This window comes from Netta rufina, assembly GCF_964035555.1.
Source record: "Netta rufina genome assembly, chromosome: 1".
NCBI lineage: Eukaryota > Metazoa > Chordata > Aves > Anseriformes > Anatidae > Netta > Netta rufina.
Window position 1 is genome coordinate 14,843,024 of NC_140123.1, and position 18,055 is coordinate 14,861,078.

An 18,055-nucleotide genomic window follows, 5' to 3' on the forward strand; every position below is an offset into this window, starting at 1 on the left:
CATTGCTAGGCTCCCCAGTACAAGAGGGACGAGGAGCTACTGGAAAGAGAGATTCTGTGATTCTGAACTGAAGATGGTTTGCAGTCACTGTCCTAATGCTTATAGAAAGTGTGAGACAGTAAAAATGAAGACTATATTTTTTAACTGATTTAATTCCACATGTTGCTACAGAGCTAACCTGCTGAAACTGAAGCAGAAATGAAAAACACTGTGCTCAGTTTCTACAGAATAGGTGCTGAGTTCATGAAACACTGCTGTACAGACAATATTCACATTTTTATTGATATTATTCCATTTTTATTGATAGGAATTCAAACATTTCACACTGCTTAATTTAAAATGTATTTACACTACTCCAATTTTTTGTTCATTATTACATTAACATTCACAAAGTAAATACCAATAAGAATGAAAAAGACAAGACTGTGACCATATATCCAAATATTAAAATTCCAAAGGTTACATGAAATGTTATACATTTTCTTTGAAAACAATTGTCCATTTTCAGTGAACTGTGAAAGAGACAAATCATAACGGAAGAGTAAAAACCCAAATATGAAACACGTTGACTATGAAACTTAAGTATAAAACAGACCATAGTTCTTGCACATCAGGATCTACCTTACTTGTATAAAAATCAGATCTTGAGAGTACAGAGTGGTCAGGGTCCATACAATACTCTCAGGGCCTGATTTTTATACAGATAAGGTATTACAAGGTATACAAGTAAGAAACCTTACATATGCTCTGACATGAGCCAGTGTAATCTTGCTTGATAAGGAATATAGAAAGAAGAGCTGGTTATGGAAAATAAACCTAAGGTGAAAAAAAAAAAAGGTATTTTTACAAAATATGATTACTGGAGTGGCAGGTATATGATGCTTTAAAGAAAACTTCCTGCAATTTCTTGGCAATTCAGATATGCAAAGAGCATAGAAGAAACACATTCAAAAGTCAGAATTACTGTCCTTATTATAATTTTTCCACTGACTGAGATTGCATAAGAAGCAGCTAAACAAAAGCTGACAAGCACTAAGCTTCATCTTTTTTTCTGAAAATTCTTTTCTTAGGGCCTTCTCACTCAAGTGGGAACACTACAAATGCTGACATTTCATAATAAAAGTGAGTAACTGTATTATGCAAATATCTAATAATGTTTTAAGACTGAACTGTTTTACTGAAAATTAAAAGTGTTAATGTTGCAGTGATACATTTTCCCACATAACTGCAAGAAGAAAGGCATTTCTATTTTCATAGGTTAATTGAAATATGGATTAAAGGTTCTCCGAATTTTCATTGAAACTGATTTAATTTTGACAGGTTTGTTGTTTACTGTCCATGTATCCCAGTGAATCCCAGTTGCAAGAAATCTACCTGTGTAACGATGAACACCATTAAGATTTGCAAGGCCACACTGGTTGAACCACCATCCAGTGCTCTCACTGAAGTTACTGCAGCTCTTTACGGGCTGTTGTTTAATAGTGCACACTGGCCTACACCCATCATTATCAACATCAAATGTGCTGAAAGGCATTGAATTCTGATTATCTTCTTTTCTGTATCCTCTAAAGGCATCACCTAAGTGCAAAAGATAAAACAGAATGATGATAAAGGAGTTATTTATGGATAAACACTACAAACTTTTCCTCTAAAATTACCAGAAAAACAGATTTCCTCAAAAGCAGTTCAAGACAGCACTAATGAATCGGTAATGTGATGAAGACACAGGAAAGGAAAAATATAAAATACTCAGAAGTATGGAAGAGGTGATGGAACACCTTTACCTTCCTGTTGCTCTTAGTGATACACACTAGCTCTGAAGGTAAAGGCTTCTGTCCTCAAAGACAGTAAAAAAAAAAAAAAAAGATAAAAGAAATTAGAAGAGCTGTTAACTGAAGATTTTCCAGGAATGTGCCCAAAGTTCCAGAGTGAGTCATGAGATGAAACTGAATTGTTTAAACACAGACGTCAGTGATTACTGGTTCTATTATCTTACTAAAAAATAATGTTTCTTACAGGCAGAATAAGGCACCAACAGTTTCAGAGAATAACTAATACTTTGATAATAAGCGAATATTCTTGCATTTTAGTAAACATGAGTCAAAACAAAATTAGAGAAATCTTTAAATGCATTAAATAAGGAAGTTCTTACCAGCATTTCCCGAATAATGCCCCAAATGGATTTTAAAAGAACATGCTTCATCCTCTATCCAAAATCCATCATACGCTGCATAGGCATGCTTGTCATTTTCCGATTCCAAATCCACATAAAGACTGAAACTAGTTGCTTTTTGGTTTACTATATGAAAAATCTTCCTCAATCCAAGCCAAAATTCCCCTAAAACAGGAATATAATGTATAGTCAATAAATTTCTAGAAACAAAAAGTGTAGTGTCTTCTAGTTTTCCTATTTTTGTTCCTGAACCAAGTGTAATAAAAATTGTCTGATGGGCATATGTCCATTTGAAAGACTAATGAGTGGTCTCCTTACTTCACTGGGAAAATCCATGAAAGAATTCATATGCCTGCATCATTGCTTTCCTCAGCAACAATTTTAGAACACTGTACACATGATGACTTTCAAATGTTCATCTCCAGCCTGCTTCAGAAGAGCACAAGAACTAGAGGTGCTAAAGGTCCTCTTGACTAAATAGAACTCAGTAGTGCTCCTACAGGCAATACCAAGAAACAAATGATAGAATTGTATGAAATGCAACAAAGCTCAAACCCTGTTCTTGAGATTTGCTGCCCCTGTAAATCACACTTTTTTCCATGAAAGGTTGCTCCATGTGACTTGAACTTATTTCTATAGTTGAAAATGTGTGTGTTTCATTGCAATCCCAGACAAAATCCCGAAAAAGCAGCTGTTTTTAGGCTAGCTGGATGAGAGGTGGCACTAAACAAAATAATACCACAACTGTGTTGGTATTAGCTACTGAAATATATCCATTCTCTTTCTAACCATTCCTAATGGTGTAATATTACTGGTTTTTCTTTCCTTCAGGGAAATATTTTGCAAGCATTATTAAAACCACATAAGGCCTTTTTAAATCTGAAAAAAAAAAAATGGGGAAAATGCAACTTATACGTATTTCAGGATGAAAATATTGCAACATATTAAACACTTCTTGTGAGCAGAATACAATGGTTAAAGATTCCTGTAGGGTGATGTCATTATTGAGAAGATTAGAGAATAGATTTGATGGAGAGGGAAAATAAAACAAACAAACAAACAAACTCTAACTAGAAGTATAACTAGAATACTTCTTAAGAAACAAGAACTTTATTCTCCATACTCCTAAAAACCATACAAGTCAGTGTAAATGTAGCTTACATAAAGACAGCAAAAACACTGGATCCAAAGTACTTAAGAGTATCTAAAATTAATACCAGATAGGTCACCAAATCCATCCAGATATTCAGACCATGTTCTCTGAAATGTAATGATTCCATCGGTTCTTTTCTGAACTACAGTCCATCCACCTCCTTGAAAATCCATGTCACACAAAACCTAACATAAACATAGATACTATTAAGTATTCTTGAAGCAGCTATAAAGAAGTAAATAACATTTAAATGCAATAAAGGTGGACTATTCTGATTCTTGCTAAACAATGTACCTTCCAATTATTTTAACGAAAAATCTTGAACAAAATTAAGTAATTAACCTGGAGTATTTTCCTTTATGTTCTTGTTAGTCTGCTGCATTTGGAGACTTCCTCAACCAGTGCAAACTGTTGCATGCAAGTGTCTGTTCACATCAGATGTAAAAAATGCACTTTCATAATTGTTAATGTATATTAATAAAACCATGAAGTGGAAGCAACATGCAACAGCATGTATTGCTTATGCAAAAACTTACAGATAGAAGCACTAATACTGAATATACCTTTATTTCAACAAAGAAAAATAGACACTACTTCTTTTGTGTTCTCCCCTACCATTATACCTTCCTCCCAAGGAAGGCTGTCTTTGTGATCCCTGGGAGATTCAGAGCCCTTAAAAGGTGAGGGAATGGAAAAAGTGATAGTGATAAGCCAGTATATAATCATTTATGCTGGAACAGTGGAAAACTCTACATCAAAAGGGGCCCCAATCCAGGAAAGTCTCAATATGAACATTTAACAGCCTGTAACTGAGCAGTCCCACTGAATACACCAAATTGACTCTCAAATTCTTTGCTTTATGAGACATCACTAAAATTTGTGCCCAATGGTTTGTGATTTTTGTGCCCAATCAAATGGCAATGGTCTACCTGTTCTCTGCTCTACTATGGAGTATCACATTACGTGGCACATTTTCTCCTCAGCCCATTTAACTTTAGACATGTAATTGAGTTCCCTAAATTGGGCACCTAATTGTGCTTGTCTCCCCTCTAATTCCCCATCTAGAGAGAAGTGGCATTCATACTGTGGCTCTGGGAAACCAAGATCTAAATCACCCTCTGCAGGTGGCAGATACCTCCTACAGTCTACAGAAAGGGTCCTTAGACTCTTGGCTGCACTCTATGGGTTTCACTAAAGTGCCCAAAGTTAAGTGCAATGCATCACAGTCACTTTGGATATTTTTCATGTATATCCTCAGTGCCAGTGCTTCACCAGGCCTAACAGGAATTAAACATTCTTGACATCCTAATACAGAGAGGTACATATTGCACATTTAGACAGTGCAACCACCTAAGGAGCAGTCTGAGTTTTGTATGTTGCACCCCCATGGTTTGTACCACTCAGACACTTGGCATGAAACCAAAGACTCTTCCCTTGGCAGGAGCACATCAACATCATACTCAGACCTTCTGTGACTTAACATCTATGAAAGACAGGCAGGCAACAAAGCTGCAATTTGATCTAATTAATGCAGCTTGTGCAGTCTTGGATTCTCAAGCAAGTCAATGCCATTGGATGCTTTGAGCAATTCTTATAACCCAAATATTGAATGAATCATAGTAAAGGTCATGTGCGTGGAAGTACAGCTGGAAAATGATTGGCTTTACTCCCTGGAGAATCATGTGTTTATTTCAGTCACCCAGGGGAGGTGGAACTAGAATAAAAAGAAATATGTATGATTCCAAAATGAGTGTTTAGATACAGATACCTAAAATGTATTAAAAATAATCCTACTAACTCATCTATTGTCTTGAGAAGAGGATTGCATGCTTGGCTACTCCTCTCACTATCAATCAGAAACAGAAGAGGAGCCCAGTTAGTCACAACATCAAGCTTTGATCCAATATAAATCAGTGGGAATGGTGATAATTCTCAGAAGGAACAGATTTGGGTCTACATGAAAGATCATCAGCCGATTATTTAGATATGGCACCTAAACATACTGCAGCTAAGCAAGAATATGAAATAGGTACACAAAAAATTGTCATTGCAGTATTTCTTAATTCCTTATATGCTGGAAATCATGTGACAGCTTTCCTTCTTAAAGCCTTGTAATCATTAATCCACTTTACAGCTTGTTTTATGTCCCATATCATGCAAGGTATCCAGGACATGACTGTGACAGGTACAATTTCAACTAAATGACCAAGAAGTTGCTTCTACTGAATATTTTCCCTTTTCACCTTTAGTGTGCGTAAGAAGTATGTTACAAACAACTGTAGTTTCACTGACCCACCCTGGAAGTGTCATCGATTAAAATTTACCCACAAGGAAAGGAATCAGAAAGTGAGAATGATTCAATTTTCCAGAAGAGAAACTGTTTTTAATTGCCTCGTGTTTGGATGCTCAGACAAAAAGCCATTTGAGACTAATTTTCTGAGATGACAAGAACCTGCCGCTCACACCAAAACTGCATATTATTACTCCCTGAATTCAGTTTTAAATTAGTTCAAGTTAAACACCTAAAACATATGCTCACTTTTGAAAACATGCCATTTCAAACATGAAGTCATGAGATCATGAGAAATTTTTAAAATAATTTTCTTCATTTATCTATATATGCAAATTATTCTAGAGAAATTTTGTTTTGATTTCAGATACATTTAAGGGGCAGCTAATTTTCCATTGCTAAAAAGGTCCTAATTTAAACAAATTGTTTCATACTGTCTTTCTTTTCTGTTTTTATTATTATTATTGTTATTTTCTTAATGATTTCTTATATGATTTTCTACCTGTTTGTATTTTTCTTATTTTGCTAGTCTTCAAATCTTTCAAAATGCATGTGCATCAACCTCTTAAAAGCATTACAATTTATTGTTTATATTTTAATTTCTTGATTGTTTTTGTTCATCCAGAATTTCTCTTGTACTCTTTGTATGCTTCAACACATGTTAAAAATACCTAAAACAGTTTTCCTTAAAATAACATTCTGTAGGGAACACACCACATCCTTTAGATATTTTTCTCTGAGAATTTTTGGCACTATCTTTTAATTTCTGTGTAACATCTACCAGACAAGAAATGAGACACCCATTTCATGAGTGCAGAGATTTCTTATTATTTATTGTTACCTTGTGGTTTTAATCAAATTATTATTTTTCCTTTTGTTTCTTGTTCTCCTTAGGGAACCTTTCCACATATATAACTGATTCTTGGTTCCTTAGACACTGGCAGTAACTTCAAATGTGGAAAAATGTTAAATATACTTTTGAAGTGAAAGGAGCTTTACCATTTCACATGTATTTGCCAAAAGCTATGACTAGACCAAGAAATCACTTTTCTCACATAGACAGAAAAGTCATACCATCTCTCAGTAAAAGTAATTTGGGTGACGTATGAATATTTCCTCAACACGATACCCCTCAATCCAGAAGAAAGCAGATGCATTTTGTGCTATGGTTCAGCAGAGGTGAGGCAGAGAGTATTTTCTGCATACTTATAAGTGTGATTATTCTGCAAACACTTCTATGTGTCTTTGCCTTTATTTTACCTGGAATGAACTTGCTGATGAGCTACAGATACTCGCCTTGAGCTCACTGCATTGTATAGAGCAAGCAACAGGCTTTTCTATCAGGGGTCTACAGAACCAAATCCATTATGTCTTTTGAGATCCCATGATACTTCTGAAGCTTTTTCATAACAACTCTGAGCTCTTTTTCATAGCATTTTGTAGGTTTCCAACTGGCTAGAGATAAAGGGATTCATCCTTCCTCTGTTATATATGAAGGAGGACTTTAAAGTTTGATATTAAATTTTGCTATTTATTAGCTGGCTAAAACTCCACATATTTTTTTCTCCAAAAAGTAATGACCCCAGAATGTACTGCAAAATTGAAAGTTTGTAAGTGCCATATCTGCCTTCCCACTATGCATAAGGAATTCCTAAGTAGAACAACCCAAAACAGAAATAAACTGACAAAAAAAAAAAAAAAAAGTTTTCCTTATGGTTTCATGGATCTGGTCATAGGAAACATGACTTCATGCTGCACTTCATCCTTTTTTTCTTCATTTTAAGTATGTATGTCCTACAATGACTGGATATGAAGACTATAAGTTTAGACGCTCTCTGTCTTAAGACTGAGTAATAATGATGCTCAGACAAAAGCTAAGCACCTATTTCTCTAGCAATGTACATCAACACCTACATTAAGATGTCCGGGAAATATCACAGTCCAAGGTATAGATACCAACATTGCCTCTCAAGAGAAGGCAACACTATACAGTTGTCCAGCAAAGCAAGAAGTCCAATTTCAGGTCCAAATGGATCAGACTTTTGGCTCTTCACTTTCTACCTCTAACATAGAAGAGAACAGCATTTTTCAATATCCAAAAGGGAGGCTTGAAATTTTCTTCAATTTTTCTCTTCTGTATATTTTTCACTGTATTTGAAAACTGATGATGGGTTATTATGAGAGATTAAATTTCTTTGTAGAAACTGAGAAAAATTTCCAAATTATAGTAAAGGCAGGCACATTTGGATGTTTTAATAAACTTCTTATTCATATGTTGGGATACTGTCAAGGAAAACACTTTAAATCTATTAAATATATTCTAAGTGCATATTCTTAAGTAAATTGTGACTATCGTGAGAGATAAATTCATTACCTCAAAAGGATAATTTGATCCTTCTGGATGAATAATGTACAGACCAGTTGGAGTTTTTGAAACAGAACCAATGGTATCTTTAATATCAGTGCAATCCAACCCTAGAGAACAAAGTATTTGATGAAGCTTGTTAGCACAACATGTTAAAAAAATACAGCTTAAGCACAGAAATATTAATTTTGTTGGGAATTTATGAATGACATAATCACTCAAATATTGTCATGAAAACTTAAAATTATGTTTTGTCATGAATTTACCTTATAAATGAAAATTCTTTGAACTCCATTAAGCTTGGAAAGAAGAATAAATTGCATTCTGTTGAGAAAGTTCTATCTCATCTCAACTGATATGATACAGAAAGTAAAGATTTTATATCCGGGTCTTATTTTACAGATTGTATTTGGGCAACACTTGTACAGAGTAAAAACACGAATTATCCAGGGAAGAATGTCTTCTTCCTGGAAATATTTGTATCTATATTTATAAAAGCTTTCACATCATAATGTTTATATAAAATGTCCTTTGCTTCTAAGTGTTAAGCCAGGTCTGTGTTAGACTCAAGGAAGCAGTTCCTAAGGCTAGGAGGAGTGCTTAGAGGTAACGTTTCCTGTAGTTGGGCTAGACACTATAAAGATGAACAGTGTAGAAATGACTTCCATTTCGTTTGAAAAATGGGTATTGCAAATGCTGAGCACAATTATTTCATTACAAAAGAAAGTACTGTTTAGCAACATAAGACATGAACTCATGAACTGATGATCATGCTTGTTATTTTGCATAAAAATCAACAAGATGTTAAAAAGAATGCCCACAATTAGTCCTTAGTCAGCTTGCGAATATTTAACCTGTTCTTACATAGATTCTTACGTAGTTCACAATTTTCAGATTTATTTACTGTGTGCATACTACAAGAATACTGTACTTGTACTTGTATAATTGTTGGTTTTGTTTTAACTTGTTCTCAAGATAAAAGGAGGAGGTCATCTAAATGTGAAAAAAATGAGGAGTTGAACTGCTTTGTAAGGAAGTGGATCCAAATGCTTTCTCAAAACTTCTGCATTCAAAATAAGAACTCTGTTCATGAGTTCATTCACCTGCAAGTTTAAATAAAATATTTTTAAATATGGTGCAGTGAGAAACTTTATATTCATAGGAAGCTCTTTTTCAAAGAATCACAGAATTGTCTAGGTTGGAAGAGACCTCAAGATCATCAAGTCCAACCTCTGGCCTAACACTAACAAGTCCTCCACTAAACCATATCGCTAAGCTGTACATCAAAACGTCTTTTAAAGACCGCCAGGGATGGTGACCCCACCAGTTCCCTGGGCAGCCCATTCCAATGCCTAACAACCCTCTCAGTAAAGAAGTTCTTTCTAACATCCAACCTAAAACACCCCTGGCGCAACTTTAGCCCATTCCCCCTCATCCTGTCACCAGGCACGTGGGAGAACAGACCAACCTCCACCTTGTTACAGCCTCCTTTAATGTACTTATAAAGATAAGGTCGACCTTATAAAGATAAGGTCGCCCCTGAGCCTCCTTTTCTCCAGGCTGAACAAGCCCAGCTCCCTCAGCTGCTCCTTGTAGGACTTGTTCTCCAGGCCCCTCACCAGCTGCGTCGCCCTTCTCTGGACTCGCTCAAGCACCTCCATGTCCTTCTTGTAGCGAGGAGCCCAAAACTGAACACAGTACTCAAGGTGCGGCCTCACCAGAGCCGAGTAGTTCTGTCAGTTTGACCTCAGTGCCAGGGAAGCTCATGGAGCAGATCCTCTTGAGAGTCATCACGCAGCACTTGCAGGGCAAGCAGGCGATCAGGCCCAGTCAGCATGGGTTTATGAAAGGCAGGTCATGCCTGACGAACCTGATCTCCTTCTATGACAAAGTGACGCGCTGGGTGGGTGAGGGAAAGGCTGTGGATGTGGTCTACCTTGACTTCAGCAAGGCTTTTGACACCGTCTCCCACAGCATTCTCCTCAAGAAACTGGCTGCTCTTGGCTTGGACTGGCGCACGTTTCGTTGGGTTAGAAACTTGGCTGGATAGCCGGGCCCTAAGAGTTGTGGTAAATGGAGCCAAGTCCAGTTGGAGGCCAGTCACTAGTGGCGTCCCCCAGGGCTCGGTGCTGGGGCCGGTCCTCTTTAATATCTTCATCGATGATCTGGACGAGGGCATTGAGTGCACCCTCAGTAAGTTTGCAGATGACACCAAGTTAGGTGCGTGTGTCGATCTGCTCGAGGGTAGGAAAGCTCTGCAGGAGGATCTGGATAGGCTGCACCGATGGGCTGAGGTCAACTGCATGAAGTTCAACAAGGCCAAGTGCCGGGTCCTGCACCTGGGGCGCAATAACCCCAAGCAGAGCTACAGGCTGGGAGAGGAATGGTTGGAAAGCTGCCAGGCAGAGAAGGACCTGGGAGTGATGGTGGATAGTCGGCTGAATATGAGCCAGCAGTGTGCTCAGGTGGCCAAGAAGGCCAACGGCATCCTGGCTTGTATCAGGAACAGTGTGACCAGCAGGGCTAGGGAGGTGATCGTCCCCCTGTACTCAGCTCTGGTGAGGCCGCACCTCGAGTACTATGTTCAGTTTTGGGCCCCTTGCTACAAGAAGGACATCGAGGTGCTTGAGCGGGTGCAGAGAAGGGCAACGAAGCTGGTGAGGGGCCTGGAGAACAAGTCCTACGAGGAGCGGCTGAGGGAGCTGGGCTTGTTCAGCCTGGAGAAGAGGAGGCTCAGGGGCGACCTTATCGGCACCTCAAGGGAGGCTGTAGCGAGGTGGGGGTTGGTTTGTTCTCCCACGTGCCTGGCGACAGGACGAGGGGGAATGGGCTTAAGTTGAGCCAGGGGAGTTTTAGGTTAGATGTTAGGAAGAACTTCTTTACTGAAAGGGTTGTGAGGCATTGGAACAGGCTGCCCAGGGAAGTGGTGGAGTCACCATCCCTGGAAGTCTTCAAAAGACGTTTAGATGTAGAGCTTAGGGATACGGTTTAGTGGGGACTGCTAGCGTTAGGTCAGAGGTTGGACTCGATGATCTTGAGGTCTCTTCCAACCTAGAAATTCTGTGATTCTGTGATTCTGTGAGTACAGGGGTCGATCACCTCCCTAGCCCTGATGGCCACACTGCTTCTTAGACAAGCCAGGATGCTGTTGGTCTTCTTGGCCACCTGAGCACACTGCTGGCTCATATTCAGCCGACTATCCACCAATACTCCCAAGTCTTTCTCTGCCTGGCAGCTTTCCAACCATTCCTCTCCCAGCCTGTAGCTCTGCTTGGGGTTATTGCGCCCCAGGTGCAGAACCCGGCACTTGGCCTTGTTGAACTTCATGCAGTTGACCTCAGCCCATCGGTGCAGCCTATCCAGATCCTCCTGCAGAGCCTTCCTACCCTCGAGCAGATTGACACACGCACCTAACTTGGTGTCATCTTCAAACTTACAGAGAGTGCACTCGTTCCCCTCTTCCAGAAAATGAGGGGTTCCCCTCATCCAGAAAATGAGGAGATTACCTCTAATAAGTATAATCTGAAGTTCATTTTTGTGATATGTTAGTGATTTGTAACTTCATTATATGAATTGTTCCAACTTCTCACTTATTGCATCCAAAATCATTTTTAGGCACAACTCTGGTTAATTCAAGAAAAGTCCTTCAGTTAGATTAAGCCTTTTTACCTGTATTGAGTGTACAGTGTTTGTAAATTACTACCAGAGTTAATGATGATATAATGTCATGCACACAAATATACTGAGACTGAATAAAGCAAGCAATATGCAGGAATGGGCTGTCACCCTACTGCCATGTGTGCCCCTAGGTTATGTAACAGGTAATTATATATAATCAATATATAATCAATATAAGGAGTGCTAATCACTCCTTATAACATGGAACTCACACCTTACCCAAAGTACAAGTGATGGTGATAGAGATTCTAATTCTACTGTTCTAATGATAAAATAAATAAAAAATATATTTTTCCTCCATAAGACAATAAGTGTAGTGCTAAATAATAATAAAAATCCTTATGATAAAAAGTACCTGATTAGAAAGGTAATCCAAGGAAGACTGTTGATCATCCATCATGTTTCTCACCAACTTTTTTGTGCTTCTTGCATATTCAACAAGAGAGTTCTGTAAATTTCCTTTGAAAGAAATATGTTCACCTACTTCATTAGCACAAATTAGAAATATTCTTGACCAAATAATGGCATGCTTATTTATGATATCTAAGTGAATATTGAAGGTGTTTAACCTTAGGGTACCAAAAAGTGAAATTAAAGTAGTACAGAGACCAAAGATTAAATACAAATATGCTAATACCTCAGCCTCACTTGTTGCAGTGCAGACATCTTAAGAAAAGATGACTCTTCATAAGGTTTAAAGAATTTCATATTTTCCTACTCAGATAACCAGTTAGTGGATACAACAGAAATATAAATGTACCTGATAAAGGATAAACATGGTTTCCTGCCATTCTACAATTTCATTCATTCACTATGCTATTTACTCATGCTCCTGCTTTTTGCCCTGATGCTAAAAATAAAATACAATAAAATAATAATGATAATAATTATAATGATAATGATAATGATAATAATAATAATAATAATAATACAACTTGCCAGATAGTTAATAGTACATATTAAAAATCATATGAAAAAGACAATAATTTTGACTAATTTTTCTGAGGATGGATAGATAGCATCCATTGACATGTAGTTTTGTCTAGGTATCTCAGACGTCAAGCTGAGGTACAATTTCTTCTCACTTAATTTCAGACACCTAACGTTGGTATTTAAATGAGGGACAGACACCCTAGTCTTCCTCTTTAAGGGAGAGCTACAGACATTCAGAGGACAACACAGACTTACATGGAGCAAATTGTTGCCTGGATGTGCTTGTCCCCATCAATGATTATAAAAAGAAACTACTACAATAAACTTTGTCATCCCAGCTGCACACAACACCCCAAATCTTTTGAACAATATTCACCTTGGGTAGATGGGTCAAAGTCTGTCACATGTGCTCAAGAAAAATAAAAAATAAATTGGCGCAGCAAAGCATAGCATAGCAGAGGATTGCGTAGCATGGCATTGCATAGCTTGTTGTTGAGCGTATTCTTTATGAATACATACTGCACATGTACTGTTTTTCCCCTCGTAAAATTTTAGCTTGAACATCACATGGTACAAGGCATTGTTCTTTTTGTTTTGAAATATCTGCAGATTTATTTTTCTCTTCTGCCTTGAGTGGTTCGTCCACAGCTCCAACATTCCTTGTGCCCTGTTGTACCAAACAATGAAGGGGGAAACAAATTGATCATAAATGTATGTTAAATAGCTCAGTCTGCCAAAATGAAGCTGATTACTCCATGGATCTTCCTTTAAAACCTTTTTTTTTTTTTTTTTAATGCTTTATCAAGCACTACTTGACAGAGCTGAGACCTAGGCCTATGAAGTATCTTCTGCTTAGCCATACCTCTCAAGAGTATCAGAGGCAAAGAATAACCTCTATCAATTTTAAAAATACCACCAACATTTCTGCTGTGGTATCTCTACCTGTGAGTACTGTGAACTGGAGGCTACAGCTCGTAAGTGCTTTCACTTAAGACGACTACATCCACCACTCCCAACAGACATCTCAAATGCTAACAAAGTTAATTTCACTCAACAGGAGAGGGCTTTGGGACTTACCATGTACTACCAAAACACTTTTACTCTACAAAGTCCCTAAATCCATGACTTAGACTCTGATCATGGAAATACTTCCACAGATTATTAATTGCACACGAGTAGTCCCAAACAGATTTGCAGACAAACCCAACATTTAAAATATTTTAAGTGCTCTTTCAGAGGAGAGAATAAAGGGACTGTATTTACAGGGATAAAATATCTGAAATGGTAACAATAAAAGCATTGGTAAAAGTAGTTTCAAACTGCTGCACCTATAAATGTTATTTTAAAACAGTACTTTCATATATAACATTTTTTCCTCCACGGCACCAGGTAATATGATATAAGTGAATGTCTCTGATTCATCACTTAAAGAAAAGCTAAAAGTAATCCCTGAAATATGTGTCATTGTATAAAGGCTAAGAAACATATTTTCCTTTGTCTTTGTTTCTTAATTCCATAATCTCAGAAGGCACTGTGGCATGCTCCTATGCTGCACTTTCAGATGTAAATAGGACCCATAGAAATGCAAGGATTTTAATGAAAAAGAAAATTTATTTAGACTTGACTGTATCTTCAGCATACTTGTTCTCCTTTCCTGCTTCAGGTTTCTCCTTCTGGTTTTGGCACTACACTGACATGTTTTTTTTTCCTATTTTTGTGTCCTCAAAGTGAAATTAAATAAATTAATTATCAATACACATTAATAAATAAGTAAAAAATTTAAATTATTAACAAATATATTATAAGAAAAAAAAAGTTTCTGAATTATTTTAATTGCTTTTTGTGATTAGAGATAAATAAATGCTAGAGATCTAAAATAATATGTTTCTTTAATATAGAAATATAGAAATAAACACAGAATAAAGGAAGAAAAATTCTATAACAGTTATAAATAGATCAACTGAAACTTACAAATAGGTTGCTTGAAACCAAGTTTTGTTCCAGGGCTTTACCACAGCTACTCACCAGCTGTTCAGTTAAATACTGTTCAGAAAATATTTTAATCAATAATTGTTTTTAAAATGCCAACATGAAAGAGGCAATTAAATCTAACCTCAGAAATTCAAGTGAAAACTGTGACGCTGCCAAGACCAAGAGGTACTCTGCCTTTACAGTGATATAGATGGGATAAAAATATGGCCTAACCACTGAGCTGTGATAAAAGACATTATGACAACTTTTTTTCTCCTAATATACTGAATTTCTACAGCTTCTTTTCTCTATCTGAAAATACCTGATTCTTTTGTATTTTCATACTTATCCTGAATAGAGCAGTCTATATTTTAAAAAGCATCAGCCACTTTTCTGAGAAACTATTCAGTTATATTCATTATCTTATCTCAGCATAGTAATTGAAAATCTTACCTTAGATGAACAAGGTTTGACATTACTTATGACAGTCTCTCCCCAGCTGACCAAAAAAATACTAAGAGATATCAATGAAGTTACCCTAAAGCAGTTCATCTTTTACTTGAAGAAATGCAAATGTTTTGACGGGTTTCAAGTTTCTGTGGAAAGGATTGTACACTATGAAGTCCTGAGCTAACTATTTGGGAATGTGTAGAGCACAAAGAGCAGCCAACACATCACTCCTCTAATGCCTGCATTTAATAAAACATATTTCAGTTGCACAGTAGGTTTTATATACTACACTGTTTGTCTCCTGAGAGCAATTACTGCTTATTACCTGTAGACGACACATCAAACATACATTGTCATTGTGGCAAAACTGTGACAGATTTCTTATATGACAGAAATCTTCTTCAGAATTCTTATGTGACAGATATCTTATATGCTGTTTTTGAGAATTGGTATATTCGGTGCTGAGAATCTGGGGCTAGTAGAAAGGGGAGGGGGAAGTAATTATCAATTTTCATCTTTTTACAAAGGTTTTCATTATTAAAATGAAGGTGTTTACATTGGTGTGATAGCAGAGCACTAGAATTGGCTGCGGAGCCAATTTAAGAATATGTCCCAGCAGCAAATTCTACATAGAAAAGTGAAAAATATTACTTTAATACTTTTTGTTATGTTAAAAATTACTGGGAAGATGCTCAGTCTCACTGGTAGACCATCTTCGGCAACAGTGGTATTGAGAGTGGGACAATAATTCAAATACAGCAATTTTTACCCCTGAAAAATGTCAAAGAGAATGTCCTGAAAAAAAAAGAAAATTAAATTTAGTCCACAGAAACTTAATTAAAACTATGCAGCAGGCGCTTACAGTTTTCACACACTCAAATACACAATTTTTGTATCTTAAAAAATTAGATCTGGTATTTTAACCAGATCTGGTATTTTAACCAGCTAGATCTAAAGGGAAATTGTTTTGAAAGTTCTTGAAGGTCCAAGAGATTTCAGCTACACATGAACATTAGAGAATTTAAACTGTTTGTGATCTGGCTGAACAAATGAAACTTCAGCTCCTAGCTGGGATATATATTGTCTAAAGGACACTGAGACTGTTCAACATCACCTTATGCTAGTACAGCCAGTGTTCTAAATTTGTCTCAATGCTGTGGTTCATCTCCATTCCTGTCTGAAGTTGGAATACACTGGAAATTACATTGGAAATAGCCTTTACCATAACAAGATCTGAAAGCAGTTGCAAGTTGTGGGTTAATCCACTGTTAAATCCAGATTTTAATCCTTTTTCTAACCCAATGTTTTGTTTCGAAATTAATAGCTGAAGGGCACTAAGCACCTGCAACTGGTGTCTTCCTGAGAGGAGCACATTCAACTGCTTGTGAAAGTTCTAACTTTGGTTTTCCAGTAACTTACTAAATCAAATTTTTAATTTGTTCTGAAGTACCACAACCCACATTATAGTTTTCCAAGATAAGAGTTACGAGAATTTTACAATTGCTTCAGTGGATGCTGGCTTAAAAAAAAAAAAAATGCATGTTATGATCCATAGTCAAGCCTTGTATGAAGGTGAAAAGATTTCCATTGCTAACCATAAACGACATTAAGGGGGAATGACTATTCCCCCTATACACAGAAATGGGAAGAGGAGGCAAATTTTGGAAGGGAATAGTTAAAATGGTCAGAACCTTGGCTGAACTCCTCCCATGCAGTCACCTACACAGATAAACTAAAGCTTGGACGAAAGCTAAAGGGCACTAGCAGATTAATCCCCCCAGGAACAAGAAGGAAAGAAAAATGTGTTTCTGCACCAGCATAGCTGTGCTCAGGTTTCAAATAGGATTTGTAATAAATTCAGTCTGTCCTGCACATATTTAAAAGCTGATCTTGTCACTGGAATATCAGTCTCTAGCTCACATTAAAATTTATAAAACTTCTTTCAAATAAGCTGCCAGAGCAGGACCTTCCATTTTGTAACCACTTGAGATCAGGCTGCTCGCTGTCTCAGAATAATCATACAATTCTCTAATACATGGTCCTCAGCTTGTCATCTTTTCATCCAACAGTCTGAAAGACGTGAATTATTAATATAACATAATCCTAAATTTCAGAAAGTATCCAAGATGAAGCTGTGAGTTTTGCTAGTTAAGGTCAAAATTTGCAGTAAGTTTAAAGAAAGATGCTCAAATTCTGTAGTTGTTTCACAGCTCTGATGCAGTCTTCTTTGGGTGACTCTGTTCTCAATACTGATCAAGTCTTCTAAGGCTTCCTAAGTGAAATGCTGAATTTTATCAGGATAACTGGGATATTCAAAGTGTGAGTTGAAAAAGCATGTGAAAAGTACCATCTAGAGGCAGAAAAGTGACAACCAGTTTTCCACCTACAATGCAGAAAAGTTCAGACTGGGCAAGGAGGTGAATGTGGGGCTGTTTTGTCTGAACTAGAGGTGAAACTAGAAGACTTCCATTTTAGGGTGTTTTCAACAGTGATATCTGGGATATTGTAAACATGAAGCATTTTTGGCAATCTGAGCATCAGTGGTCTTGACTGTAAAATGGCAAGAGAAACAACTACTTCATAAGCTGCTGCAAATATGTGCAGGGGTGTCTGTGGAGAAAAGTATTTTACAAATGCAGAGTACTATTTTTACCCTCCTGGTCAAAGACATAGAACAGCTGCACACTGAAAAAGAGAAGAATTGGTTTAAGCTCAAATACAACAGCCAAGAAACGTCTCGCCAGGAAATCACCAAGGCATTTAGCCTTCTGCTGACAACTCATCCAAGGCATGGCAGTATCCCAAGACAACACACCCTGCTTTGCCTGAAAAATAAAATGAAGACTTTTCATAAGAATTTTTGTTTTTGTTTTTGTTTTTTTTTTTTCTTACTTTGCAGATGTATGTACTTTTTAAAATAAAATTTATACATATTTTAATGTATTTGTACATATGTTATTTTGTTGAACTACATTTTTAATAAAATGTATACAAAAATACACATTTTTACTTATCTTATTGTTTTTATTTATTTACATGTCT

General features: G+C 36.9%; 1 protein-coding gene across 1 annotated transcript; it reads right to left on the minus strand.

The window, feature by feature from the left end:
- Positions 1-1,258: 1,258 nt before the first annotated feature.
- On the minus strand, positions 1,259-15,115 carry ANGPTL5 (angiopoietin like 5; the record flags this gene model as incomplete). The annotated part of the gene is made up of 8 exons (XM_084306125.1): positions 1,259-1,578; positions 2,153-2,338; positions 3,391-3,511; positions 7,991-8,116; positions 9,004-9,084; positions 12,015-12,118; positions 13,112-13,259; positions 15,017-15,115. The coding sequence occupies 8 exons, from the start codon at positions 15,113-15,115 to the stop codon at positions 1,259-1,261; spliced, it is 1,185 nt and encodes a 394-aa protein (XP_084162251.1).
- Between the last annotated feature and the right edge of the window lie 2,940 nt (positions 15,116-18,055).